A 26,924-nucleotide genomic window follows, 5' to 3' on the forward strand; every position below is an offset into this window, starting at 1 on the left:
CAGCACGCGGCGCGCGGCGGCTCCGTGGACACGCCCGTGGGCGGGGAGGGGCGGGGCCTGGCAGGAGCCCCGCCCCGGGCCGCTTAACTGGCGGTCGCGCGCGCTCGCTGTCTTCGCGGTGCAGCAGTGTGAGGAGGTGGTTGTGTACGCAGCCATGGCCACGGTGCGGGAGAAGGTGGCCGCGCTGGACCTCTCAGCTCTCCACAGCCCCACGCAGAGACCTCCGGGTAGGTGCCGAGGACCCCCTGCAGGACCGGAGCGGGGCGGGGACTCAGGCTGTGCTCCTAGCTCGTGGCAGGCTGCGCAAAGGGGTGGGTCGGGAGACGCGCGCGGCTCTCCTTCTCACCTCCCCCCCGGAGAAACCGCCGGCGCCCCCACCCCCAACAGTCGGCTCCGCGGCCCAGCCGGGAGCCCCGCACAGCTGCTGGGGTTCGGGTTTCACTCCGGCTGGGGGGCTGCCGCCGCCGGACCCCGCCGCAGATTTGCCCTCACAGCTCAGGTTTTGCCAAGTTACCCAAACTTTTTACTTCACCGCGCGTGGGTCTGTGCGCCCGCTTCGTTCCAGGCATTCACAGTAGGTCGCCAGCATATGGTCCACATCGTTATTGGCGACAAGTATGACAATATCTGAAATTCGTATAGCTCCCTGCCTTCTGCCTCAGCCACTAAAGCATTGGCTTCCCAAGTGGCCAAAGGCCGAGTGCTTGTCCTGCCCACTTTCTCCTTCAGACCGGTTAGGATTCAGGAATCATGTCCATGTCCCCAGACTCTTCCTGGGAGAGATGATCGGTCTCTGTTATGTCACTCAAAACTTATTTAGTAGTTGACTCTTCCTGGGAGAGATGATCGGTCTCTGTTATGTCACTCAAAACTTATTTAGTAGTTACCCTTTCTGATGTGTATAAGCGTATTTCACTGAGAAGTTTCTGATTTTTCTTCTTTTAATAATTAGGGCATTAGGAGAGAAGTTGGTAGATTCTGCCACCAGCTTAATCAGGTCTTTTGGGCACTTTGCCAAGGATCTCGGTTTCTTCAAACGTGCAAACAAGTGAATGCAATCCGAGGATCAGTTCTAAAATTCTGATTTTAGTATATTCTAAAATTGTGAAACTAGCATATCTGTAACTCAGTAAATAGAAGTGACTCAGATGATTGTTAAAAGATCTAGATATTGCTTGTTTTTTTTAATTTTAGATTAGTTGCAAACTTTCCCCCCTTTTGGAGCTCCAATTTGGGGTGTCTAGGTAGTGGGTCCCCATCTGATGAAAGCCTTTCTTTGTAAAACATCAACTACTGAAACTGCTACTCCTTCCTCAAGGTGACAGTGGTCAGTGAACTGGCTTAGGTCAAATGGATGCATCTCAGTGGCCCTAGTCTTGCATTTCAGTTACTAATTAATGCTCCTTTAATTTTCCAAATGCTGATGACAAATTTTGATAAGGAACCATTTTTCATTTGTATTTTTCTAAGAAAGATCTTACTATTGACCCTACTTTGTTCCCATTTAAGAAAGGATTCAGATAAGCACGTGATAATTACATTCAAATTTTCACTTTAACATTGTGGAATGAAGGGGAATACTTCAGCATTTAGGAATTCAAAACCTTTTCAAGTGATATTTGGAAGCAGTCTTGAGAATTCTTTAGGTTCACTTTTTGGATGAAGGAAATTGCCAGATTTTAACTGATTAAAAAAAGGCATCCAGTTTTCCCTGATAGCTGAAATATCATTTCTGGGCTTTGGGTATTTGTGAGCAGGTTCTTAGATGGTGAAAGGAAATATGTTGTTATAACTCAAAGAGATTACTTTCGAAAGAGTCAAAGTGCTGGTTAGCAGATTGAGCCCGAGGAAAAGACCGTACTCTGCATACCAGCTGCAGTGGGCAAGGAGGGACTCACTTTTCACCTTTGCTCGTTACAGTTGGAGTCCCAACCTGTCAGAATTCGTTAATCCCTCTTCCGCCATTTAGTTGCCTTGTCATAGTACTAGTGAGCACTGGAATGGGAGCAGATGGTTCTTGGTTCCTGGCTGTTCCTTTTTGTGTGCTCTGATGAGCAGTTCTGTAATTTGTTTTTCCACCTGTTAGTAACTCTTCCATGCCTTCAAGGGGTTGTAAACACCAGGGACCTGATTTATGTAGAAGAAGTAAGAAATAAGGCATATATGTGCTAACCTTTAGCTAGTACTTTGAAGTCTTGTAATGTAGATATGTAAAAAAAAAAAAAAATGTGGTATGCTATCTTGTTATCCCTTTATACTGTAACCTAATTCTTTGAGTTTGCCTGGTATCATTTTTCCAGGGAGCTCAAAGTACTTCCTATATGCTTTCTCATTAATCTCTATGAATTAAAGTAAGACCAATACCTACCTTTGTTGATATTCCTCTTAACATACTTAAAAATTGTACTTGTTAGTAGAGATTTATTTTACATGTTTTACATACCTGTAGCCTTCTTTTCAGAGGCATTCTCAGTCTTTAGCATGAAACCTCTAATAACACATAAGAGGAAAATTAAACTATGGACTAGCAAAATTAATATCCAGTGAAAGTGTTGCAGTCTTGGTATCATTGTATAGGAAGCCATTCAGTCACAGCTACCCCATTTTAACACCCAAAATACAGTTCTCTTTACATTTATCTATTTTCATGAGGTTTCAGTTGCTGGCCAATAAATGTAGTCCTTTTCCTTTGTTGTGACAATTCTTTAAGTAATGTTTTAAAACCTCATCTGAAAAAATTTATTCTTTTTTTTATTATTAGTTAAAAAATTAACTAACACAACATTTAGAAATCATTCCATTCTACATATACAATCAGTAATTCCCAATATCATCACATAGATGCATATTCATCATTTCTTAGTACATTTGCATCAATTTAGAAAAAGAAATAAAAAGACAACAGAAAAAGAAATAAAATGATAATAGAGAGAAAGAAATAAAAATTAAAAAAACAAAACAAAACTATACCTCAGATGCAGCTTCATTCAGTGTAAAAAATTTATTCTTAAATAAAACTCCTTAAATCCTAAATAATTTGGAGTAATATATTTGCTATTTCCTGATAAAGAGTTAAATCCCCTGGTATGTATCACACCTTGTCTTCTCATCTTCTCCTGGTCTTTGATTGATTACATACTGTTGAAAACTTGACATCATCCAGGTGGTACAAGTAGACAAAGGGGAATCTCCTTAAGGGTGGTAACTGTCTCTTAAGTTCAGAGGAAGGAAGTGGAAAAAAGATAACTCCTCTTTTAAATAAACTTTTAGACTTTTAGAACAGACTTAGGTTTGTTTAAAAAGTCATGAAAATAGCTACATAGTTCCCATATACCCTACATCCAGTTTCCTTTATTAACATCTTATGGTATAGTACATATGTATCCAATTAATGAACCAATATTGACACATTATTAACTAAAGTCTACTTAATTTAGATTTCCTTAGTTTTTACCTAATGTCTTTCTCTATTCCAGGATTCCATCCAGGATACCACGCTATGTTGAGGCTCCTCTAGACAAACAGTTTCTTCTTTTATTTTTAGTTATACATCTGTTAATTGCTAAGCACTGTGCTAGGCACTTTACCTATATTATCTCATATGAGCCTCACAGTAACTGAGAGAAGTGAAATTAGCTTGTTTTTGCAACAGTTAGTCAGCTTGCCTGAGTTGCATTATTGGTAAATGATGGAGCCAAGAACAGGATTCCATCCAGGGTACTACATTTCATTGAGGCTCCTCTAGACAGACTCCTTTTATTTTTAGTTATACATCTGTTAATTGCTAGGCACTGTGCTAGGCACTTTACATATATTATCTTTTATGAGCCTCACAGTAGCTGAGAGAAGTGAAATTAGCTCGGTTTTGCAACAGTTAGTCAGTTTGCCCAAGTTGCATTATTGGTAAATGATGGAGCCGAGAATAGAACCCAGGTCTCTGAGACTCCAGAATCCATGCTCTTGTTCTATATATTTGTGTTGTCTAGCACTGTGCCTGCTGCTTTAGCTGAAGATGCCATGTCCCAACAGCATTCTTTCATTTCAAGGTTTCTTAACCTCAGCACTGTTGACATTTTCTAAGTTGTGGGGCTGTCCTGTGCGTTGTAGGATTTTAGCAGCATTCCTTACCTCTACCCAGTAAATTAAATACCACTCCCCCCTCCCCCGAGTTGTGACAACCATAGATGTCTCCAGGCAGTGCCAGATATCCTGTGGGGGTTAAAATTGCCCACTGAGAACAATTGGGTTAACGTCTTTAAAAATGATTTTTAGTAGTTGGCATTAATCTATAGTTTACAAGTCTTGAATGATCTGCTGTGCTATATTGAGGCAATCTGTAAGGCAACTAAATTACCTTAACCTTTACAAACTGTAAGGAAACTTGAAAGAAATAGGACATTAGCACATAGTTTCTTAAGGTTTTCTGGAAAAATGTGACTATCTGAATGTTCCTTCTTTCTGTCTCTCGTTTTTTAAGTCCATTCTAAAGCCTGAGAATAAAAATAAAATTTTCAAATGTTCAGTTAGCATGTTTTAGTAATTCTGTATGTATTATTTCAGGTTCCAGTTTTATAATGTGCATATTGACTTGCGTTTAAGGATTTAATATAAGCTCACTATTTGAAGTGATTATAGATTTGTTTTTTGGCCCTTAAATAAGTTTTACAACAGGACCATAATTGATAGTGACTGACTGCATGGATTGTGTTTGATACTGATTATCTCTTTGTAATGTTTGAGTAAATGTAATTTACTTGATATGTCTGCTTTATGATTTTACTTTTAGGAAATTATTGTTGTAAAAAAGTCATTTCATGTGCATTCTGGAAACAAAGATAATTCTTGGTAGTATTACTAATGTTATATTAATTTTTAATATTGTCTTAGAAGTTTATTTTTGGTAAACTTTTTTGGTAGAGTTCAAATGAATATGAAGGGCAGACCTTTGCTTTTGAAAAATAGCTACTGTTTTTAAGCAAATAAAGATGAGACTGCTTGAAAATTGAATAATAGCCTCGATTTATTACAGTGCTTAAGAGGATGTGTATAAGTACATGAAACCCTGAATAGGGCATGAGATTTTGTAGGTGTGTCCAGGTCAGTGTGATGCCCCAACAGATTTCAGAGTGATTTGTAAGTGAATAAAGAAGTATTTGCAAAGTCCCCTTGGGGGAATGGTGAGGAAGGGGAAAAATTAAACTTCCCTATTTGGAGAATTTCTGATATTCTGGCACGCAACCAAATCATTAGGCCGAGCTCTCAATCCTGGGGTTTATTCCTATGAAACTTCTCCCTGCAAAGGATAGGCTAGGCCTACTTAAAATTAGGCCTAAGAGCACCCCCAGAGAACCTCTTTTGTTGCTCAGATGTGGCCTCTCTCTCTCTCAGCCAACATGGCAAGCAAACTCACTGTAAACCTCCTTGGCAACATGGGACAGAAATCCTAGAATGAACTGGGACTCAGCATCAAGGGATTGGGAAAACCTTCTTGACTGAAAGGGGAAAGAGAGAAATGAGACAAAATGAAGTGACAGTGGCTGAGAGATTTCAAACAGAGTTGAGAGGTTATCCTGGAGGTTATTCTTACACATTATATAGATATCCCCTTTTTAGTTTTAGGTATATTAAGAGTGGCTAGAAGGAAGTGCTTGAGACTGTAGAGCTGTGTTCCAGTAGCCATGTTTCTTGAAGATGATTGTATAATGATATAGCTTCCGCAGTGTGACTCTGTGATTGTGAAAACCTTGTGTCTGATGCTCCTTTTATCTGCGGTATGGACAGATGAGTAAAAAATATGGATAAAAAATAAACAAATAATAGGGGGAACAAATGTTAAATTGAGTAGACTGAAATACGAGTGATCAATGAAAGGGAATGGTAAGGGGTATCGAAAAAAATTGGGGAAACAGGTTAAAATATATTGGGTAGATGAAAATACTAGTGGTCAATGAGAGGGGACGGTAAGGGGTATGGTATGTATGAGTTTTTTCTTTTCATTTCTTTTTCTGGAGTGATGCAAAACGTTCTAAGAAATGATCATGGTGGTGAATATATAGCTATGTGATGATATTGTGAGTCATTAATTGTACACTAAGTATGGTATGTTTGTATGTTAAGAATGTGTTTGTATGTTGTTTGTCAAAAACAATATTTTAAAAATATATGTATATATGAAAAAAAGAGGCTGAGTAATATTCTTATCTAACTTAAAACAATTTCTGTTTTGAGAAATTCTCACGTGAAACCATCTTCCCCAAAGCTTTATATGTGAGAGAGTCAAATTTCTCCTTCCGCTTTATTTCTCAATTGTAGTTCTGCCTATTTTACTTGGTGGTCAATGTTCATGTGTAATACAGAGGCATACTTTCAGTCTCTAAAATTGTGGGTCAGCAATGTAGACCTGACACCAACCTTAGGCATGGTCTTCAACTGTTGTTATCAGTAGATGAAGAAACCAACCTACAAAGAGGTAAGTCTCTTGTCCAGGGTTATCACAGCTGGTCTCTAGACTCTAGTTTCTTTGGTCATGTTGCTTTTAGAAAATACTTGCCCTCATGTAAGTAAGGGAGCATCAGTATTTTGAAAGTAATGAATTTTAAAGAGTTGTCCATATGCAAGGGCAAGCTGAAGCTTGAACTCTGATTGCTAGAGTTACATAGAGTTACATTGTATGCTTTTGGTCTCTTGAATGGTGTTAAGAAATCACAGTAAGTTGTCTTAGTGGGCCATGGTCTGCTATGCTAATATTCATTTCAGCTCTTATTTTAGATGCTGTTAAATAAAATGTTTTTAACAAGCTTGTAGGGGAAACGCTTTACATCTGGTGAATCCAGCATTAAATAAAACAAAACAGGTTATCCTGGTATGTATTTTGGCACATTCACTTATGAAGTCCAGGGAATTTTACGTATTAAAATATCTGTATGAATATGAGCTCGTTTGGGTCTGTGGGTGGTGGTGCTTGTGGGGTAATATCCCAAGATGCAGTGGCTGGGAATTCATGGTAAGAGAGAATAGAGGGAACCTGAAAGCGCCTGGAGGACTATGGAAACCTAGTGTGGTTCACAGGTGCCTCCTATCCTGCTCCAACCTGTTCTTTAATCTTTTATGCAGTGTTATCCAACCTGCAAAACTTCCTGATTTCCCACATTTAAGCAGCAACTTATTCTTTAGCTCTTAATTCCCCTGGGAGGATTAGCCTTTTTCACGTCATTGAAGCTGTATATCCCCTCACTCTTACCAGCTTTGCCCCCTTCAGTTGTTTTATTGATCTCAAATTAATAATAAGTGAGTCAGCATTCTCTTTTAGGATTTATGTGCTAACCTACGTGTAGGTCAAGTATTATGACTTATGTGTTTCATCTTTATTATTATCATTAGCCCAGAAGTCTGTTTTATTGGGACTTAAAATGCAGTCTCATCTCTTCAACTTTGAATCTTGCCTGTCTCCCTTTCCTGTCTTACTCCTTGTAAACTGCAGATAGAATTTATTATAGCAATTTATATAATATCCTGCTTTATTTTAAGAGTAGGGACTAAGTGTTTTTAAATAGCTTTGTTAAAGGTTCACAAATTTCTAGTTTCTGACTTTTAATGTTATATTTAAGTACTATGAGAAGCTAGTATATATTTACTAGCTGTGTGACTGAGGGCAAGTTTGTTTAACCGAGCTTCACTTTCCTCAAAGTAAAATGATTAATAGCTATTTCACAGAAAAGTTTATCAGGAATAAATGAGAGAAGACAGCCGATTGCATTGGAAGTTGCAAATATTAGCTATTAATAATTTAACAAAGATTTGAAAAAAGATTAAAGAATAGACATCAAGTTCTTTTAAATCTGTTACTTTTTTGGTATCTTAGGAATTTAAGAGTAGATGATGCTTAATTTGTACAGAATTTCTATCTAGGTTGATTGTAAATTTTGGAAATGAATTATGGTAATGTAGATGAATTATAGATGAATGTGATTAAAAAAGGAGACTCAGTAGTTGAAGAACATATAGGTCGTATATGTTACTAGAATAAAATCTAAAAATAAAACATAGGACTGTATAACGCAGTGAACACATTTGCTAGTCGTACAAGAATGAGAATGTTCTTTCATGAATTATAACAAATATACTACAGCTAATACAAGATGTGAATAATAGAATGGTACATGGGAAAAAATTCACCTAATGTTAACATGAATAATGGTTACTAGTACTATTTTAATAACCTTTCATCAATTTTAACAAAGATAACTACTGTGAAAAATATGGTACACCATGTTACATTGATTTTTTGTGTCTGTCTTATTTTGATCTCTCAAGTTTAGAGACAAAATTACTGTTGTCATTTTTGTTTAAGGTGAAATTTAGTGGCATGTAATTAGGACACTGTTAGACTTGTTGAAAGCATTTTTGTCATTTGTATAAAAGAAATTGTGATAAAGTTAATATATATCCAGATGCTCACCAAAGAAACATGTTAACAACTAAAAATTAATTTCTGTAACTGACCAGAATTTTCACTCATTTATAGTAGGTAGGAGAATGTCTAGATGTTGGGGCAGTTCTATGATTTGAGTCTGTAATATATAATAACCGAATCCAATACTCAAGTTTTAACCTAAGCTATTAGGATTTTGATAGCCTCTTGCCCTCACCTTCCACCCCCACATTTCTCTTGATTTCTGGATCCCGAGTTCCCTGTACAATCCAAAGAAGGTATTTCAGTCAGAACCATGTACTGATGATAAAAGCCTCTGGTAAGCAATAAAAAATTGTCCTTAACCTTTAAAAAAAAATGGTACAATTACAAAAATGTGCTATCATTAATTGTAACACATGTTCCACACCAATGCAGGGTGTTGGTGCTGGGGTGGTATTTTATGTATGATTGGTCTGTAAATCGACAACTTCTCTAATAAAAAATGAAAAAATGGATGGATATAGAAAGATGTAGAAGACTTGTTGGAAGTGAATTTTATTGGCTGTAGTTAGGGTTGGCTAAGATTTTATAAGATTTTTAATAGTTTTCTTATCAGATACATCTTCATACAAAACAAGAATTTGGTTTTCAGTCTGTTAAAATGATGATGTTTTCTTGAATTATTTGTTTGCTCTTGGTGAGAAGCTATAAAAGATTTTAACCATCTGAGTAATCTGTCTAGATGTCAAAAACTCTTTTATCACACCAGTATACTTACTGATATGTATGTTGACCAACTCCTTCCTTATTGTTTTAGACAATACCTCCTCACTTAAAAAAAAAATTGTCTTTTTACACTGAATGAAGCGGAATGTGAGAATGATAGAGGGAGGAGGACTGGGGGCACAAATTAAATCACAAAGAAAGATAGACGATAAAGACTGAGATGGTATAATCTAGGAATGCCTAGAGTGTATAATGATAGTGACTAAATGTATAAATTTAAAAAATGTTTTTGCATGAGGAAGAACAAAGGAATGTCATTACCACAGGGTGCTGAAAATAGGTGATAATTAATATTTAAAAATTTTACCTTATGTGTGAGACTAAAGCAAAAAATGTTTATTTGGTACAAAATTTATGTTTTGACTAGTGCATTTCCTAGTATAACTTATGTAGACAGCTTAATCGAACACCATAAGTATATGGAACCTTGAGTAGGGCATAAGATTTTGTTGGTTTGTCCAGAGTGATGCCCTGATAAATCCCAGAGTGATTTGAACAGTGAATAAAAAAGTATTTACAAAGTCCCCTTTGGAGAATGATGAGAAAGGGGGGAAATTCAACTTCCCCAAGTTGAATTCTTGATATTCTCACTTCCAGTGGGGACAACCAAAGCTATAGGCTGAGCCCCCAATGTTGGGATTTGTTCATATGAAACTTAACCCCACAAAGGATAGGGAAAGCCTACTTAAAATTAGGCCTAAGAAGCACCCCCAAGAGAACCTCTTTTGTTGCTCAGATGTGGCCTCTCTCTCCAGCCAACACAGCAAGCAAACTCACCACCCTCCCCTGTCTACGTGGGCCATGACTCCCAGGGGTGTGGACCTTCCTGGCAACATGGGACAGAAATCCTAGAATGAGCTGAGATTCAGCATCAAGGGATTGAGAAAAACCCTAGAATGAGCTGAGACTCACCATCAGGGGATTGAGAAAACCTTCTCGACCAAAAGGGGGAAGAGTGAAATGAGACAAAATAAAGTGTCAATGGCTGAGAGATTCCAAACAGAGTCCTGAGGTTATCCTGGAGGTTATTCTTACACATTAAATAGATATCACCTTGTTAGTCAAGATGTAGTGGAGAGACTAGAGGGAACTGCCTGAAAATGTAGAGCTGTTTTCCAGTAGCCATGTTTCTTGAAGATGATTGTATAATGATATAGCTTTCACAGTGTGACTGTGTGATTTTGAAAACCTTGTGTCTGATGCTCCTTTTATGTACCTTATCAACAGGGGAGTAAAACATATGGAATAAAGATGACTAATAGGGGGGACAAATGTTAAAATAAATTTAGATTGAAATGCTGGTCATCAGTGAGGGTGGGGTGGGGGTTATGGTATGTATGAATTTTTTCTGTTTTCTTTTTCTTTCTTTTTATGAATAGATGCAAATGTTCCAAGAAATGATCATGATGATGAATATGCAACTATGTGATGATATTGTGAATTACTGATTATATATGTAGAATGGAATGATCAAAAGTTAAGAATGTTTGCGTTTGGTGTTTTTTGGTATTTTTAAAAAAATTTAAAAAATAATTTAAAAAATTGTCTTTTTAAAATATGTTAACTCCTCTATTTACTTTCAAACTTTTATGTCACCTTGATTAAAGAACCAAAAAAAAAAAAAAGTGTTAGGTGCTAACTTTCCCTTATTTTAGTCATTGTAGCTGAAAATAGTACAGCTGTTAACTGAGTTCTGGACACCAGGAATGACCTGGACTTATTTGCAATTTCATCGAAGTCTTATTCAGTAGAGACTCAGTACTGTACCAATAGTAATTCTAGTTCCAGCTTGATTTATCTAGTTAATTCTCCATAATTCAATTTTTGAAACTGCATACTTATTATTTGGGAGAATGGAAAGTTGCTTCCTTTCTTATTGACTACTAGCTTATAAGTATCATCAATTATGATAATTTAAAACAGTCCTGCTGATTATTTTAAATTAATGGCATAGTAATGAATAGGTGGTAAATCACCCATCTACTTAAAAAAATTTTTTTTAACTTTTTTTATTATGAAATATAATGTATATACAAAAAAGCAAAAAATTTCCAAGTACATTTTAACAAGTAGTTATAGAACAGATTTTAATGTTGGGTATGGGTTACAGTTCCACAATTTTTCATTTTTTGTTCTAGCTGCTCCAAGATACTGGAGACCAAAAGAAGTATCAATATATTGACTCAGCAGTCTCATTTCTTAAATACTGTCTTCTGTGCTATTCTCCTCTTTTTTTTTCTTTTTTTGTGAAAAAAAATAACATATATGCAGAAAAGCAATAAATTTTAAAGTACATCACGACAATTAGTTGTACAACAGATTTCAGAGTTTGGTATGGGTTACATTTCCACCATTTTAGGTTTTTACTTTTAACTACTCTGAGATACTGGAGACTAAAAGAAACATCACTATAATGATTCAGCACTCATATTCTATTTGGTAAACCCTAACAAATAAACTTGTTAAACCCTACCTTCTCTGTATAACTCCACCATTATCTTTGATCTTTCTCCCACTCTTTTAGGGGTATTTGGGCTATGCCCATTCTAATTTTTTCTTGCTGGAAGGGGCTGTCAGTAATATGGATTGAGGAATGAAACTAGTTGATGTTCTGGAGAGGCTGGCCCCTCTGCATTTCAGGACTTATCTGGTCCAGGGACCCATCTGGAGGTTGTATGTTTCTGGAAAGTTACCCCAGTGCTTGAAATCGTTGTAGAATCTTATAATGCCCTAGGTGTTCTTAGGATTGGCTGGAATGGTTCTGGTCGGGGTTTAACAAGTTATAATAGGCAGCAATGTCTAACTGAAGCTTGCATCAGAGTAACCTCCAGAGTAGCCTTTCCACTCTATTTGAACTCTCAGCCACTGATACTTTGTTATACTTCTTTTTCCCCTTTTGGTCAAGATGGCATTGTTGATCCCATGGTGCCAGGGACAGACTCATCCCTGGGAGTCATCTTCCATGCTGCCAGGGAGACTTTCACCTCTGGATGTCATGTCCTTGGTAGCAGGGAAGGCAATGGTTTCACCTGCAGAGTTGGGCCACATCTGAGCAACAAAAGAGGTCCTCCAGCTGTGACTCTTAGGCATACCTCTAGATAGGCTAAACTTCTCCATTACATACATAAGCTTCACAAAAGCAAGCCTCAAGATCAAGGGCTTGGCCAATTGATTTTGGTGTCCCTAATGTTTGACACAGTATCAGGGTTTTCCCCGGTGGTAAAGTTTAATAGTTCCATATTTTTTCTCCCATCCCTCAAGGGACTTTGTCAATACTTTTTGATTATCTGCTTAATATACCCTGGGATGTATCCAGGCATTACATTAAGCTATACAGGATTAAAGGCCCTCATTCTTATTCTGGCTCCCTGTGTTTGGATTGTTTCAATTATCTATCCAGACAGGTTGAATTAGATTATGTGCAACAGAAAATTCTGGTTCCCCATGTGTTTTTGATACTGGAAATACAGAAATGAACAGTAAAGGACTGTGTATGTATATGTGTATTAGTTATTTTCATGGTAAAGCTGTTAAAATTGCTAGTAGCTATGTAACAAAATCATGTTATAAGTGATAAGTATATACAGTATAGCAATTTACTACACTCATTCACTGCAACCCAAAGATGAATTTCCATTTGGAGCCACATATATATGGGATGGCATTATAAATATTAAGGGACTTAACACTACTGTTTGACTGTAGTACGTTTAAGTGGAAATTTAATGTCCTTCAGGAACTTATCTGATGCTTTCATCTTCCACATTGTATTTTATCTAAAAGATAGGAAGGTAATTTCAAATAGCAATTTCTTTACTTATAATTCCCCTTATTCCTTACTGTTGTGCTGATACGTAGCGTTTTCCCTTTTTAGACTATTTTAAGGGAAGTAGGAATTTTTCAGTTTCTCTGTTAAAATATCCTAAAAATTAAGGAAGGTATTAACAAAAATACGGGCTTAAATTTTCAGGGGATCATTGAAAAATGTAATACATAAAAAGGTTTGTTCTGTGTTTTATGTAAGATAAAAAGAGACAGCCAGCCAGCAAGCTGATGATTAGCTAGACTCAGTTCTGTCAGTTTACCTGAGGTCCATTTGCTTTCCATTTGATTGTTTCTCATTTTCTTCCTTTGCAGTTTTGCCGAATACAATGAAGAAAAGTATGATAGGAATATTTTGAAAGCTTAATTTCCTTCTTTTGTGTTTGGCTGAAATCTTGCTTTCTTTACAGCAGTATTTCTTTGTAATAGGTCACAAACTCCTCTTGGGCAGGAACCAAATTATTAGTTTACCCTGCTTACAACGTACTTAACTTATAAGCCTGAATAATAGGAAGCTTAAAAAATATCAACTTTTTTCTGTAACTGTTATAAATGACTTTTTTTTTTTTTTTTTTACGTGGGCAGGCACCGGGAATCGAACCCGCGTCCTCTGGCATGGCAGGCAAGCATTCTTGCCTGCTGAGCCACCGTGGCCCGCCCTATATATGACTTCTGTGTGTGTGTGTGTGTGTGTGTGTGTGCGCGTGCGTGTCTGTGTGTATATCGATACTTATGTATATTTGAGACTGGTAACTGCTTAAAAGTTATGTAGACTATGAGACCAAATCTCAGTACTATCTCATATAATATAATGTTTGGAAATTACACATAACCTCTGTGAATCTGCTAACCATCTCTCAAATAGAGATGATATTTACCTCATAGGGCTGCTGTGCAGATTAGATGATTTATTTAAGGAACATAATAGAGTGCCCTGCACATAATTGTAACTGCCATGAGGTCCCACTCAATCTGCCCCCCCCACCCCCTGCTTCTACCCACACAGCCCTGTCTCCACGCTGTCTTTTATCTCACTTCCTACTGTTCTCTTCTGCTTATTCCATTCAGGCCCTACTGACCTCCTTCCTGTTCTCCTAGCAGAGCACACCCCCACCTCAGGGTCTTACTTTTTTTGTTCTCTCTGCTCTGTCTGTAGCTGCATGGCTTTCTTCCTCAGTTTACTTAAATTTCTCCTCAGATGTCACCTTATCAGAGAGCTCTTTCCTGACATTTTCCTTTTGGTGTTGACCTATATCTTATTTATTATCTATATCCTCCCACAAAGTATAAGTCCATGAGAACAGGGACTTAATTTTTCTGTTGTATCCTAGCACAAAGAAGAGTGTTTGACATGTAGTAAGCACTGCATTTTTAAACAAATTGCTATTAATTAATATTTCAATAATAAGTTGACCTCAAAATTCGTCCTTTTTAAAGCTTTGAAAATTGCCACTTTTTGTTTAAAGATTGCTTAGAGCTTACTACAAATGAACAAGGTACTAAATCCCAGTTACTCTGCTATTTTTTCCCTTTCCAGGTTTCATTGTGGCCCAGAAGCCATTTGGAGCCACATATATATGGGGCAGCATTATAAACACCCTTCAAACACAGGTGGAAGTGAAAAGACGAAGGCACCACTTAAAACGACACAATGACTGCTTCATTGGTTCGGAAGCTGTGGATGTCATTTTTTCTCACCTAATTCAGAACAAGTATTTTGGTGACGTAGATATTCCTCGGGCCAAAGTGGTGAAAGTGTGTCAAGCACTGATGGACTACAAAGTATTTGAAGCAGTTCCAACCAAAGTCTTTGGAAAAGACAAAAAACCTACATTTGAAGATAGTAGTTGCAGCCTTTATAGATTCACAACGATACCTAACCAAGACAGTCAATTAGGCAAAGAGAACAAACTGTGTTCACCTTCCAGGTTAGTGTTTAATGTTAGACTAACTTGGGGATATTGGCATATCTTTTTTTTTTAATGAGATACTATCTTTATGTTACTTTCTAAACAGTAAATTACGCTACAGTCCAAATCTGTGGGTAAGTTTGAGACAGTACAGTGAACTTTTGTTAGCTTTCTTGGGTATCTCCTAGAATTCTTATTTGTTCATTATATTTAGCAGAAACAACAAACTTTTTTTCTGCTTCAAGCTACGTTCATAGTATAAAAATATATTAGAGAGTTATATACAAAATGGTGTGAGAACAGAGAGAAAGCATAGGCAGGCAAAGAGAAATCCAGAGAGTACTAGAAGCCAGAAAGTGGCGGATGTAAAGTTTGAAAGACAGGTGGGAGTTGGGTGTAAAGGGCTTCATATGACATATTAGGGAGTATAGATGTGATCATACAGGTGTTGGGGGAGGCCACAGAAGGTTTTAAGCGTGATAAGATATTGTAGAAAGGTCATTCTGGTAGCTGCGTAGACAGCCTACTGGGAGAGGTATTAGGAGTGTTTTGTAGTATTGTAGCCTGCAGTAGATAAGGACTGAACTAAGCAGCAGTGGGGGAGAAAGTATCTTTTAAAGAAAATTGGGGAGAAAGAACTGTAGAACCTAATGATTGAAATGGATGTGGGTGATGAGTACACAATGAACCTAGTTATTTTTCATGAAATAAAATGACTTCACTTTTCCTCTTTATTCCCCTCAGCTAAACTGCAGAGGTGACGGTGTAATTGAAGCTCTTATAAGTCAAGAATTTTAGTGTATTTCTTTCAAGTATTTTTTTTTAACTCTCTGAACTCTAAATCTAGCAGACTTTAAACTTAGGTTTTTCCACACATCCTCTAAACTTGCTGATTTGAAACCAGATAACTTAAATATTGCACTTGTGGACCTTTCTATATAGGAAGGAGATACGAGAATGAGCTAGGACAAGGTTAACACTTTTCAGATGCAGGGCCGCATGCTTTATCCTTGGAACAAGATGTGGTTAGGAATTTGAAAACTTTGGAGATTTTAGAAAGATAGTTTTGCACAAGTATCATGTATTATGTAAAATCCCTGAAAGGATATGAGACAATATCTGCTAATCAAACACACTATTTCTTTGCTAAGCAAAAGCATATTCATATTAACTGGGACAAATGAAGACTATGATAGTCTCAGGACAGCTTTTGTCACCATATGAGTTCTGAATAAATAGTTGATATTTCAAAACTTTTGGATTTCAGAATTTTGGGTAAAGGATTGTAGATCCTTTGGAAAATTTGGAAAATGATGAGTGCTATCCACTCAAGAGTGTACTAGAAATATAAGTAGCTGATAAAAACAATAAGGATAATGAATTTGATTGATTATATTTTAAACTGATAACTAAAATTTCAGCCATTGAATTACTTAATCTACATAAGTGTTCAAAGGAGAATTTATTTACAGTATATATATATATATATATATATATATATATAAAAATATATATATATATATTTTTTTAGGCTTGAGAAAGAAGATGGGTTTTTTTTTCATATTTTCTTTCACCCTTAAAATTTGCATTTGTTGTGGTTTTTTTTTCCCCTGAAACATATAAACTCTAGAAACTCTAGCTTTCAAATACTAAAATATTTCTGTGGGTTTACCAATAAACATTTATGAAATAAATTTATTTTAGGTGTGCAGATACACTATTTAGATCATCTGATATCAAATCAGCAAGTTTAGAGGATCTGTGGAAAAATCTGAGCTTAAAGCCAGCCAACTCCCCTCATGTAAATATCTCTGCAACCTTGTCTCCAAAAGGTAAGCTAAAGGTACAAGGTACAAAATAGAAGAGTAACTTCAAATAAAATTAATAAAATTTTTTAATTTTAACCTTTCTTAGAATTTAAATATTCCAAGCGCAAAGAAAAAGCACACTATGTATTAAAGCTGTTTATATTAAGTTTTAACAGAGGTCTATTATCTTTAACAAATAAATCAGTGTTGCAATTCTTGAACACTGACTTTTGTCCTATTAGTTGGCAGAGGTTCAAATCTGAAATGTTTTGCATGCAAAATTTTGTTTATTTAAAATATGCTCTCAAATGTTTCTTCTCTAAGATTTCATTAGGTTAAATAAAAATCTGAAAATACACTGGAAAATTAATTCTTCCTTGTTTCTTATGTTCTTCCTTGTTTGTGGCAGTGGAATGTAATTTAATGACTTCTATTTCCACCCTCCTTCCCCTATCCCAGTTGTGGAAACCCTGAATGGAACCATCTGCAGCCAATAGTTTCAAACCACTTTTAAAAATTGAATGAGTCATTTTTTCTTCCAAAGTCCTTATTAACATGTTATATGACTTGGTCTCTTATCTCTGACAGATTGCTTTTACAGTACAAAGAATGAAAAGAATTCCTGTTGTCCAAAGTCTGTTCTCCTACACATTAAACAAATCTTGAATTGTTTTACTTTGATATAAGAAAGCACTTCATAAGGTTGACTTTTTTTTTCTTTTTTTCTCTTTCCCACAAACTAATAGGCTTAGACCTGCCTAGACAAATATTGTGGTGAGCATTTAGTAACTATTAATTGTTACTTTTCACCTTGTCATTTTTCCTGTAGTTATTAATGAAGTATGGCAAGAGGAAACAATTGGGCGTCTACTACAACTTGTAGACCTTCCACTTCTTGACTCCTTACTCAGACAGCAAGAGGTTGTACCTAAAGTTCCTCAGCCTAAGAGTCAACCTGACTTGATCTTCAACAGTAGCTATCTGGATCGAGGGATTCTCAAGGCTTATAGTGACTCTCAGTATGTGGAAATACATGTAATAATTTGAGTGTATTTGTAGGTAGATTACAAATAATGGTTTAAAATGATGTTTTGAATTCTTTCCATGGGATCAGATAAGCATTGTCAGTTGGTATTATCATGAGAAGGTAAAGAACAAAATTATCATGGTCACATTTAGAACAAGAGATTTAAATTTCATCCTTTTCTCATGGTCATTTTTATTCATATTTATTAGATTCATGAAATTTACGTGCTTATCAAGTGAAGAAAATGGTTATGTTTCATTTTTTTCTTCTTGTTAAAAGATTTCCTGGAAAGGACCTTCAAATAAATTTGAAGATTCATAGAATTGTTTGTGTACATATACTTTTATACTCCTCCAGAGTGCCTGCTAAATATGAATTTTTTACTTAGTTTTAGTAAAGGAATTGTATGTGATACACAAAATCAAACAATTCAAAAAGAAATTAAGTGAAAATAACTCTCGCTTTTACCTGCCTACCATTCCCTGAATATAACTCTTTAGGCTTAACTTCAAGTGTAAGAGAATTATGATTTTTTTCCTTAAGAAAGAGTTTTATACTCCTCAGAACTCTGAAGCGCTTCTCTTAAGTAATATTATTAAAGGTTAAAGTAAGTTCTTGTATTTTTAGGTTATTTGATTTTTAAATATTTTGTCTTAGCATATAGCATTCCAGCCCAGTTAGGGGGTTGGAAATGTTTGAAAAGGAGCATAACATTTTCAGCACTTTACAAGTTTTACACTTTTTTTTTTCTGGGTTTTTTTATTTTGGCATGGGCAGGTTCTGGGAATCGGAGCTGGGTCTCCAGCATGGCAGGTGAGAATTCTGCCACTGAGCTACCATTGCACCGCCCCAGTTTTACATTTTAATGAACTGTTTAACAATTGAATGTCAAAAGGTAGCTTAAAACATTATGTAAAAAGTTAATCCTGGGTGGGCCACGGTGGCTCAGCAGGGAAGAATGCTTACCTCCCATGCCCAGAGGACCAGGGTTCGATTCCCCGTGCCTGCCCATGTTAAAAAAAAAAAATGTTAATCCCAACATACTAGTTATTGAACTCTGCAGATATGATAGAAATTTATTATTCTATAAGAATTTAATTTACATTTCTACAACCTAAATCAACATGTGAAACATTGTATAATATCTTAGGTTTATAATACATAATTAGATTTTGTACTAGAAGTGGCCTTAAAAATAATCTAGTTGCATTTTTTACACTTGATGAAGCTGATATCTAGAGAGGTGAAGTGACCTGGCCAAGATAACACACGCCTGGGTCATGGCAAAGTTACTTGTCCAGATTCTATTTTTTAGTAGCCAGAGTGAGAGGTAATAGATGACGTACAAATCTCTGACATAAGCGACATTGTATTGGAAAAATACTGGTCTAGGAATTAGAAATCTTGTCTTGGCTGGAACCCTGAGCAACTAACTTAGATTTTCTGAGTCTCCACTGTAAATTGAAATAGTAGAGTTTGGATTTTTATGTCCTTTTCAGCTCTATAGCAGTGCACTACTTCTGTTTTTCCTTAAAAAAATATATATATATATATATTAGGTTGAAATTTTTATCTGTGATACATGGTCTATACGTTAAAAGAATGACATATATCTTTAAGTGTGTAGAGTTTACCCTAGTGGCAAACTTGAAATGGTTAGGTATTATGTGTATACTTGTTATTCTTTGCTTTATTAAATAATTCTTTTTTACCCTATAGGGAAGATGAGTGGCTTTCTGCAGCAATTGACTGTTTGGAGTATCTTCCCGACCACATGGTGGTGGATATAAGCAGAAACTTTCCTGAGCAACCTGATAAAACAGACTTAGTAAAAGAACTTCTGTTTGATGCCCTCAGCAAATATTATAGTACTAGGGAACCTCTGCTAAGTCACTTATCTGATGTTCATAATGGAATTGCAGAACTCTTAGGCAAGTAAGATCTTACTAGATACTAGAATTTGTCTTTTGATGGAAAAAGTTAATTATCCTCAAAGTTAACCAAAATATTACCACTTCAAGCTGGGAGTGAATCTGGATTAATCCATAGAAAGTATGTTTATTCCAAAGATTTCTAGGGCTGATTTGGAAAGAGGCTTTACCAAGCTCTAAAATTTTACATTCATCGTAATTGCTAGCTTTCATTTGTTTTGTTTTTGGGAATATGTTTGAATAAATTTGCTATTTAGCTTAAGCTCTAACTTGAATTTTTGTTCTTTTTACTATAGTCATATTTATCAGAATTTAAAATCAATTTTTTCTTTTGGCTAAAGTGAATGGTAAGACTGAAATAGCATTAGAAGCTACTCAGCTCTTTCTAAAGCTTTTGGAGTCTCAAAATAGAGAAGAATTTAGAAGACTGCTGTATTTCATGGCTGTTGCGGCGCATCCTTTGGAATTTAAAATACAGAAAGAAGTAAGTATTTTGTCTGAACGTTAATTGTATTCAGTATCTTTAATATATATAGGACCAATATGTAAGATAATTCCATCTTCATTATTTAACAAAATACGCTGAAATGGATAATTGAGTAGCTATTAATATTATCACCTTTTATAGTAAACTTTTTCTTTTAAATGTATACTGCAGGGTATGTTTTGTTTTGCTTTTATAGAGTGACAACCGAATGGTTGTGAAAAGGATGTTCTCGAAAGCTATCATTGACAATAAAAATGTATCCAAAGGCAAAACTGATCTTCTAGTACTCTTTTTAATTGATCATCAAAAAGATGTTTTTAAGGTAAAACCATGAAAGTACTTACATTGAGCTTATGAAATAGATTGCTAGATTAAAATGTTTTTGAATAAAGTGCCACATCTCTTCTTTTTCTTAAGATTCCGGGAACTCTACATAAAATTGTTAGTGTTAAGCTCATGGCCATACAGAGGGGAAGAGATCCAAACAGAGACACAGGTAACCTGAGAAATGTTATTTTCATGGTCTTCCAAATATAAATTCCTAGTGTTTAATTTAAAGTTGCTATAAATAGTTGAACATTAATTTCAGCCTGAACTCTCAAACATCCTTGAAAAGTTATGTAGGCATAGCAGAGAATCTCCTATGTCAAAAAGCTACTTGACCAGGGTTAGAAAGTCAGCAGTGTTTAGCATCTTCGATGCATTTTATGAAATGGGGACGAAAAATATAAAAATAAAAATATTGCTTGATTTTCTTAGTTAAATAAGAAATCAGTTCATTAACTGATCATTTTACTTTTAAACTTTAAGGATATATTTATTGCCAGAGAATGGATCAAAGTGACTATTCTGACAATACAGAGAAGACAACCAAACATGAGCTGTTAAATTTATTAAAAACTATTGATGAAGATTCAAAACTGTCTGCTAAAGAGAAGAAAAAATTGCTAGGTCAGTTCTCTAAGTGTCACCCAGACATCTTTATTGAATACTTTGGAGACTGAGTTTCTAAAGTCAATATGTAATTTGTATATTTTATGAATAAATTTGTAAACTAAAGATCCAGTCATATTTGTAAGGTTGGGAGTTCTTTTAAATATGAAATTGTACTTAATAAAAATATTTTTTATAACTCTGTGTGTTTGAAACTATTAGTCAGATGGAATATTGCTACTAAGCACTGACCTCTCTTAGGGGAGGTGATTTAGAATTATTGTGCATAGTATTTGTTGAACATCATAGGTATTGGATGATCTGACATTGTAGCGTATACAATCACTGTGTTTATATGTTAATAGGAGTTAGGTTTGTACCTTTAAAGATACTCTGTAAAGATATAGGACTAAAACTCAGGCTATGATAAAATGAATTTGCTAATGCCATAAACTGTAGACAAGTCAGAAATTTAACTATCTTTATGCTTTTGGAACCTTCAACATATTTTAACTTATTGCAGAAAATTTCAAACATCCATAGAAGTGCAGAGACTAGAACAATGAACTCCTATTTTGGACCCATCATCCAGTTTCAGCAATCAACATTTCATGGCCAATTAATCCATATTCTCACCCATTCCCTGTTCCACCCATTCTTTGCTTCCACCCCAGCAAATTTCAGATATCATATTACTTTATGTGTAAAACTTCAGTATATATGGTTAAAAGAGGGCATTAAAAACATAACCACAAGATCATTATCATATATACAAACCTGCAGTTCCTTGATAGCATCAATATGCAGTCAATGTTCAAATTTTATGATTTATTCAAATGACTTTGACATTTTGTTCAAATAAGGAAGGATCCAAATAAGGTCCATAAATTGCAATTGGTTAATGTACATCTTAAATCTCTTTTAATCTGTAGGTAGTGGTTCTTTTTCATTTCTTTTTCTCTTTTGTTTTGTTTTTATTGTTGTTATTTTTGCTGCTGCTGTTGTTGAATAAACCCAGTCGGTTATCATTGATTTTACCAGTCTGGATTTTGCTGACTGCAAGACTAGGATGTTCTTTATCTTGTCCTCTGTCTTCTATTTCTTGTAAATGGTGATTAGAGCTAAAGGTTTAATAACTTGTTAACCAAGTTAATGATTACTTTAGAATGACTGCACTGGCAAGATATTTGTAAATAGATAAACAGTACAATCTATAATGTGAAATTGTTCATCCTTAGTAAAACCGAAAGGTTAAAATGAGACTGAATTTTATCTATTTTAGCTTAGACTTTTAATGTGAGGTGAAGAAAACTTGATGTTTCAGCATGCTAGCATTAAGATGCTAGAATCTATATACCAATTCTAATCAGGAAATAACTTTTATGTCAGCTTTTTCGAACACTTCAGGCAAGAAGGGATGGCAGCTCTCTTGACAATGAGGGGAAAGAATTAAGATACTTCATGATTTAAGTGTGAGGAAGTTTTTCAGAAACAAGCTACTGAAACTTTGCGACTATAGTTGGCAGAGCAACTGTGTGTGTACTGTGTGATTGGCAACCTTTATTTTGCACAGAATGTAATAGTCATTTAGTAAACAAACACCTTTCCCTCAGGAGAAGGCAGAATTGATTGTATAGTTATATTTGTGTTCCTAAAAGAAGCAACATTCTGATAGAATGATAATTTCATGGAGCATACACTGGTTAAACCACTTCATAAACAAGAATAGAATAGCATTTTAAGAAAATCTGGTTATGTATATTGCAGGTACTCAATATTAGAGGTCCAGAGCTACCCTGAATGGCTTGGGAAACCCTCTTGGGTGAGCTGCCAATCACTATTTTCTGTGTGCTCTTATTTTTCATCGTGATGCCTTCCCATCCCGACATACACACCTGATGTCCAGAAGACTGTGTGAGTTTGGCCACCACCTGAGCTCAATAGGTCATGGCTGAGCACTCCTCCTTTAGGCTAATGAGACTGACTGCACACAAAAAAACAGCTTGGCCAATCAAATTCTGAGAGTAAAGGTAAATTACAAAGAAGCTGCAGCTGAGAAAATAGGGAAACCCATCTGTTTTTTGTAGAGAAGAAGAGTTTAGTGGACTGCAGTAACGAAGCAGAGATGTAGAGAGATCTTGTGTGACCTGGGAAAGTGACAGAATCACAGCTGTTCTCTAGACCATCTGACTCCTTTCTCCTTCCAAACCCTGTGTGGCCTTGCAATGAACTCCCTTTACCTTGAGGTAATCTCAGTTCCCAGTCCTTGCAGGCAAAGAATTGGAAAATGTCAATATGTTTTAAAATAAATTTTTATTGAGATATCTCACACACCATATAACCCATCCAAAGTATACAACTGGTGATTCACAATATCATCACAGTTGTATGTTCATCAACATCATTTTATAGCATTTGTGTTACTCCAGAAAAAGAAAAAACCCTCATCCCATATCCCTTACCCCTCTTATTGACCACTAGTATTGCAGACCACCCAATTTTAAGACAATAGAGGTAAGTTAACTAAGACAGTAAGTATTAACAGTATAGATATATACACACACACAACATATATATATGTATCAGTGGAACAAAACAAAACATCCAGAATTAAATAGTATGAACATAGGGGACTTTTTTCTTTTTTTTTTTTTTATAGTATAGCTGTATGGTCATTATCAAAGATGAGGGCTACTGGGTTACAGTTCAAGTACTTCAGGTATTTCCTTCTGGGTATCGTAAAGCACTTGGTTTTAAAAAGAAATATCTATATGATGAGTCAGTGGTCACAGTCATTTGTTAAATCCTAATTTCTCAGTTATACCTTCTTCCTCTCATTTGCTCTTTCAATCTTCAGGGATGTCTGGGCAATGACCATTCTAACTTCTTTGTGCTGGTAAGGGGTGTTGATCTTCTGGGGTAGAGAAATGAACCTGGTAATTGTTCTTCAAGAGACTGTTACCACTGGGTTTCAGGACTTCTCTGGCCTAGGATCAATCTGGAGACCTTAAATTTCTGAGAAAATAAACTTACTACAAAATTACAGAGATTTAGAGCCAAGGGCACTCCCTAGGGTTTTCAGTAATACCACTGGTTGGGGCATGGCACACTGTGGTAGTTTGAAATATCCGGCTAAGGCTTGCATAAGGGTAACCTCCAGAATAACCTCTCGACTTCATTTGAAGTCTCTTAGTCACTGAAACTTTATTTTGTTTCATTTCTTTCTCCCTTTTGGTCATTCTTAAACCCACAATGCCAGGGCCAGGCTCATCCCTAGGAATCATGTTCCATATTGCCAGGGAGTATGTCAATATCTTTTAACACTTAAGAGGAAACAATCTAAAATGTATCAAAGATTGCAGTAAAACCTTTCCAAATGAAATCAGAAGCGGTTTTGGTACTGCCACGGTGTCCACAACAAAATACTATTAATCCTTCAAGGAACGTAGGGGACTCTCATTTGGGAGGTGGGAAGTAGTGATTAAATCTCTAACTGGAAGGGTACTAGGCTGACTACACATTAGAATTACCTGGAGAGCTTTTAAAACTCCTTGCCTGGCCTCTACCCCAACCAACCGAGGGAGATTTTAAACTAGTCAAAGATGAAAACCAGTACAGACTATACAGTCCTTTTTGTTTTTCTCCTAAAGTGAAACTTCATCTCAGAATTTTTGCTTTTTTTTTAAGAGGGAAAATGTGCTATTTAGTGAATGGGTTAAAGGCGCTTATACTGCACGTCAGCCTCCAGTGCTTGAGGCATAACTGCCCACAGGTGACCTATTTAGAAGTAGCGTTCCAAAGTACTAATTCCGTTCCTTCTTGTTTCGTCCTAGTTACTCAAATTAACAAGTTTTATAGGCTACAGCTAGAGAGACTTGATTATTACCTCCACTTTGTTTAAGGCATGCATCACTTACACTGTTTTAAAACATTTTTACAAATGAATAGTTAATGTCATATTTTTTATTATTTTTTTAAAGATCAGACACAACGAACTCTTGGTGTAAATTAGCTCTCTATTCTACTACTGCAGGCTGAGAAGAGCATGATTTTCTTGGAGCAGCAGTTAGACCTCACCGCCGCAAAGGTCACGTCCCCCATCACCTGGGACTGAGAGAGAGGAGACCCCAAAACGAGAGCCTTGATACTTAGGAATAATAGTTTTCCTTTCTAGAACACGAACGGGACTTGAGAAACTCCGAACGCTCACCGTGAACTACTTAAACCGCACTGAGCCCTCCTGGTAACCGTTTGTCTACTCGTCTTCTCGTGTATTCAGAGTTAAGGTCTCGCTTTTTCTGTCGGCACTGTGTAGCGGCCACCTGGAGAAAGAGATGACCCCTAGAAACTAAACCGAATTTGTGCGTGAAAGTGAGGGCTGGTAGGTGGGTGGGCATGACTTTTTTTAACACCAAAATGGAAGGAAGGGGAATAATCTATAGGCGACCACAAAGCATGAGGTAATATTTAAATTTTTAAAACCCCGGCGGGGAAGGCTTTGAATATGGTTGCTCCCGATGAGCCTTTTATTTTCCTTTATTTGACTGCCTGTGCCTCCTCTCTCTCACCCCGTCAGCCCTAACCCGGCACCCGTTTGGTCAGCACCTGGCCACACCTTCCTCTTTTCCGTACAGAAATATGGCGTCGCCTCGTGTAGGATGGATGCCCCCTCGGTAAGCAACCGGCTGCGCCTCCCGCCTTTCCGTACAGAAAGATGGCGCCGCCCTCCGTGGAGTGGGATCCGTGTGGCTAAGCGCAGCCTCTGTCTTCCCGTCGCTGAGGAGCTGCTGTTGTGGACGCGGCCCACCGGAGTCATACGGGGAGGGCCGCCCGCAGCGCGGCGAGGGATGTGGCCTCGGGGGGCAGAGGCTGAACCGCCCTGTTCGCGGCGCATCGCTCCCCGCCCCCGCTGCGGAGCCCGTCTCTGCCTGAGTCACTGTGGGAGCGGCTGGAGGGAGAACGTCGATTCCGCTGCAGGTGAGGGAAGGGGCACTGAGCCTAGCAGCCCTGCGGGGCCCGCACAGGAGGGGCGAGGTCGAAATCACAGGCGTTTCTTTTCCGTTTCCCAGAGGGTCGGGTCTCGGTGATGTCAGGATGGAGGCGAGGAGGAGGCAGAGACAGCGGGCGGGTTGAGGCTTAGGGCGGCCTTTGTCCCACCCCTCGAAGCTGTCCTCAGGGCGCGCCCCGCTGCCGTTGCCTGCTCCCGGCCCTGCCGCTGTTTCAGCGGCAATTGTGTATAGTGGGCTCTGGACGCTGGGAGTGAGTGGCACTTGTACGCCAGACGAGTGACTCCCGGCGTCGGTGGATAGAGCCCCTTTATTTTGCCGGAAGGCCCTTTCTGCTGGGAGTCCCTAGTGTCTAGCTTAGGTCCGGCGTGCAACCCGGAAAATCAGTAAGTGCTAGGATCCATCCTTCTACTCTTTTCCCTTTTTAGTCATATTAGAGGTTGGTGATGGTTGAATGAATGAGCACACTGTAAGAAATTAAATGGTCCCACGCAGAATCCCATAGCCCTGTAATTATAGTTACCATTTGTGGAGAGCTTGTTATGTGCTTGTGCTGTTATGAATACACTCTCCTTTAATCCATCCCCACACCAGGAAGGTAGGTAGCTCCATTTTTACAGATGAAGAAACTGAAGTTACACAACTAGTAAAGAGCTAGAATTGGAACCCAGGTACTCCTGAGACCAACGCCCACACTTCCCATATATACTGACATCACAGATATGACACGGATTCATTTCTACCAACAAATGCATAGTAGGTATCTGGGGGATAATCTTATATCAAAAAAGCACTATGTGG

General features: G+C 37.1%; 3 protein-coding genes across 4 annotated transcripts in view; 2 read left to right on the forward strand and 1 right to left on the reverse strand.

Moving 5' to 3' along the window:
• Positions 1-96: 96 nt before the first annotated feature.
• DEPDC7 (DEP domain containing 7) lies at positions 97-21,316 on the forward strand. Its single transcript, XM_077114353.1, has 9 exons — positions 97-227; positions 14,559-14,949; positions 16,636-16,763; positions 17,569-17,758; positions 19,486-19,697; positions 20,039-20,181; positions 20,381-20,506; positions 20,602-20,680; positions 20,995-21,316. Exons 1-9 carry the CDS (start codon positions 155-157, stop codon positions 21,186-21,188), a joined length of 1,536 nt encoding a protein of 511 aa, XP_076970468.1. The 5' UTR covers positions 97-154; the 3' UTR covers positions 21,189-21,316.
• Positions 21,317-24,811: 3,495 nt separating this feature from the next.
• LOC143645274 (uncharacterized) lies at positions 24,812-26,878 on the reverse strand. Its single transcript, XM_077114788.1, has 3 exons — positions 26,812-26,878; positions 25,723-26,431; positions 24,812-25,439 (listed from the first exon to the last, which is right to left on the reverse strand). The coding sequence occupies exons 1-3, from the start codon at positions 26,876-26,878 to the stop codon at positions 25,373-25,375; spliced, it is 843 nt and encodes a 280-aa protein (XP_076970903.1). The 3' UTR covers positions 24,812-25,372.
• The window catches only part of TCP11L1 (t-complex 11 like 1), a 108,844-nt gene continuing 107,634 nt past the window's right edge, over positions 25,715-26,924 (forward strand). The window contains exon 1 of one of the 2 annotated variants that reach the window (XM_077114355.1): positions 25,715-26,094. The gene's annotated coding sequence lies outside the window, so the exon portion shown is untranslated. Of the gene's footprint in view, positions 26,095-26,114; positions 26,880-26,924 lie in introns of those variants that run through there. The other variant, XM_077114356.1, reaches the window with a different exon arrangement.

This window comes from Tamandua tetradactyla, chromosome 8 (assembly GCF_023851605.1).
Source record: "Tamandua tetradactyla isolate mTamTet1 chromosome 8, mTamTet1.pri, whole genome shotgun sequence".
Lineage (NCBI taxonomy): Eukaryota > Metazoa > Chordata > Mammalia > Pilosa > Myrmecophagidae > Tamandua > Tamandua tetradactyla.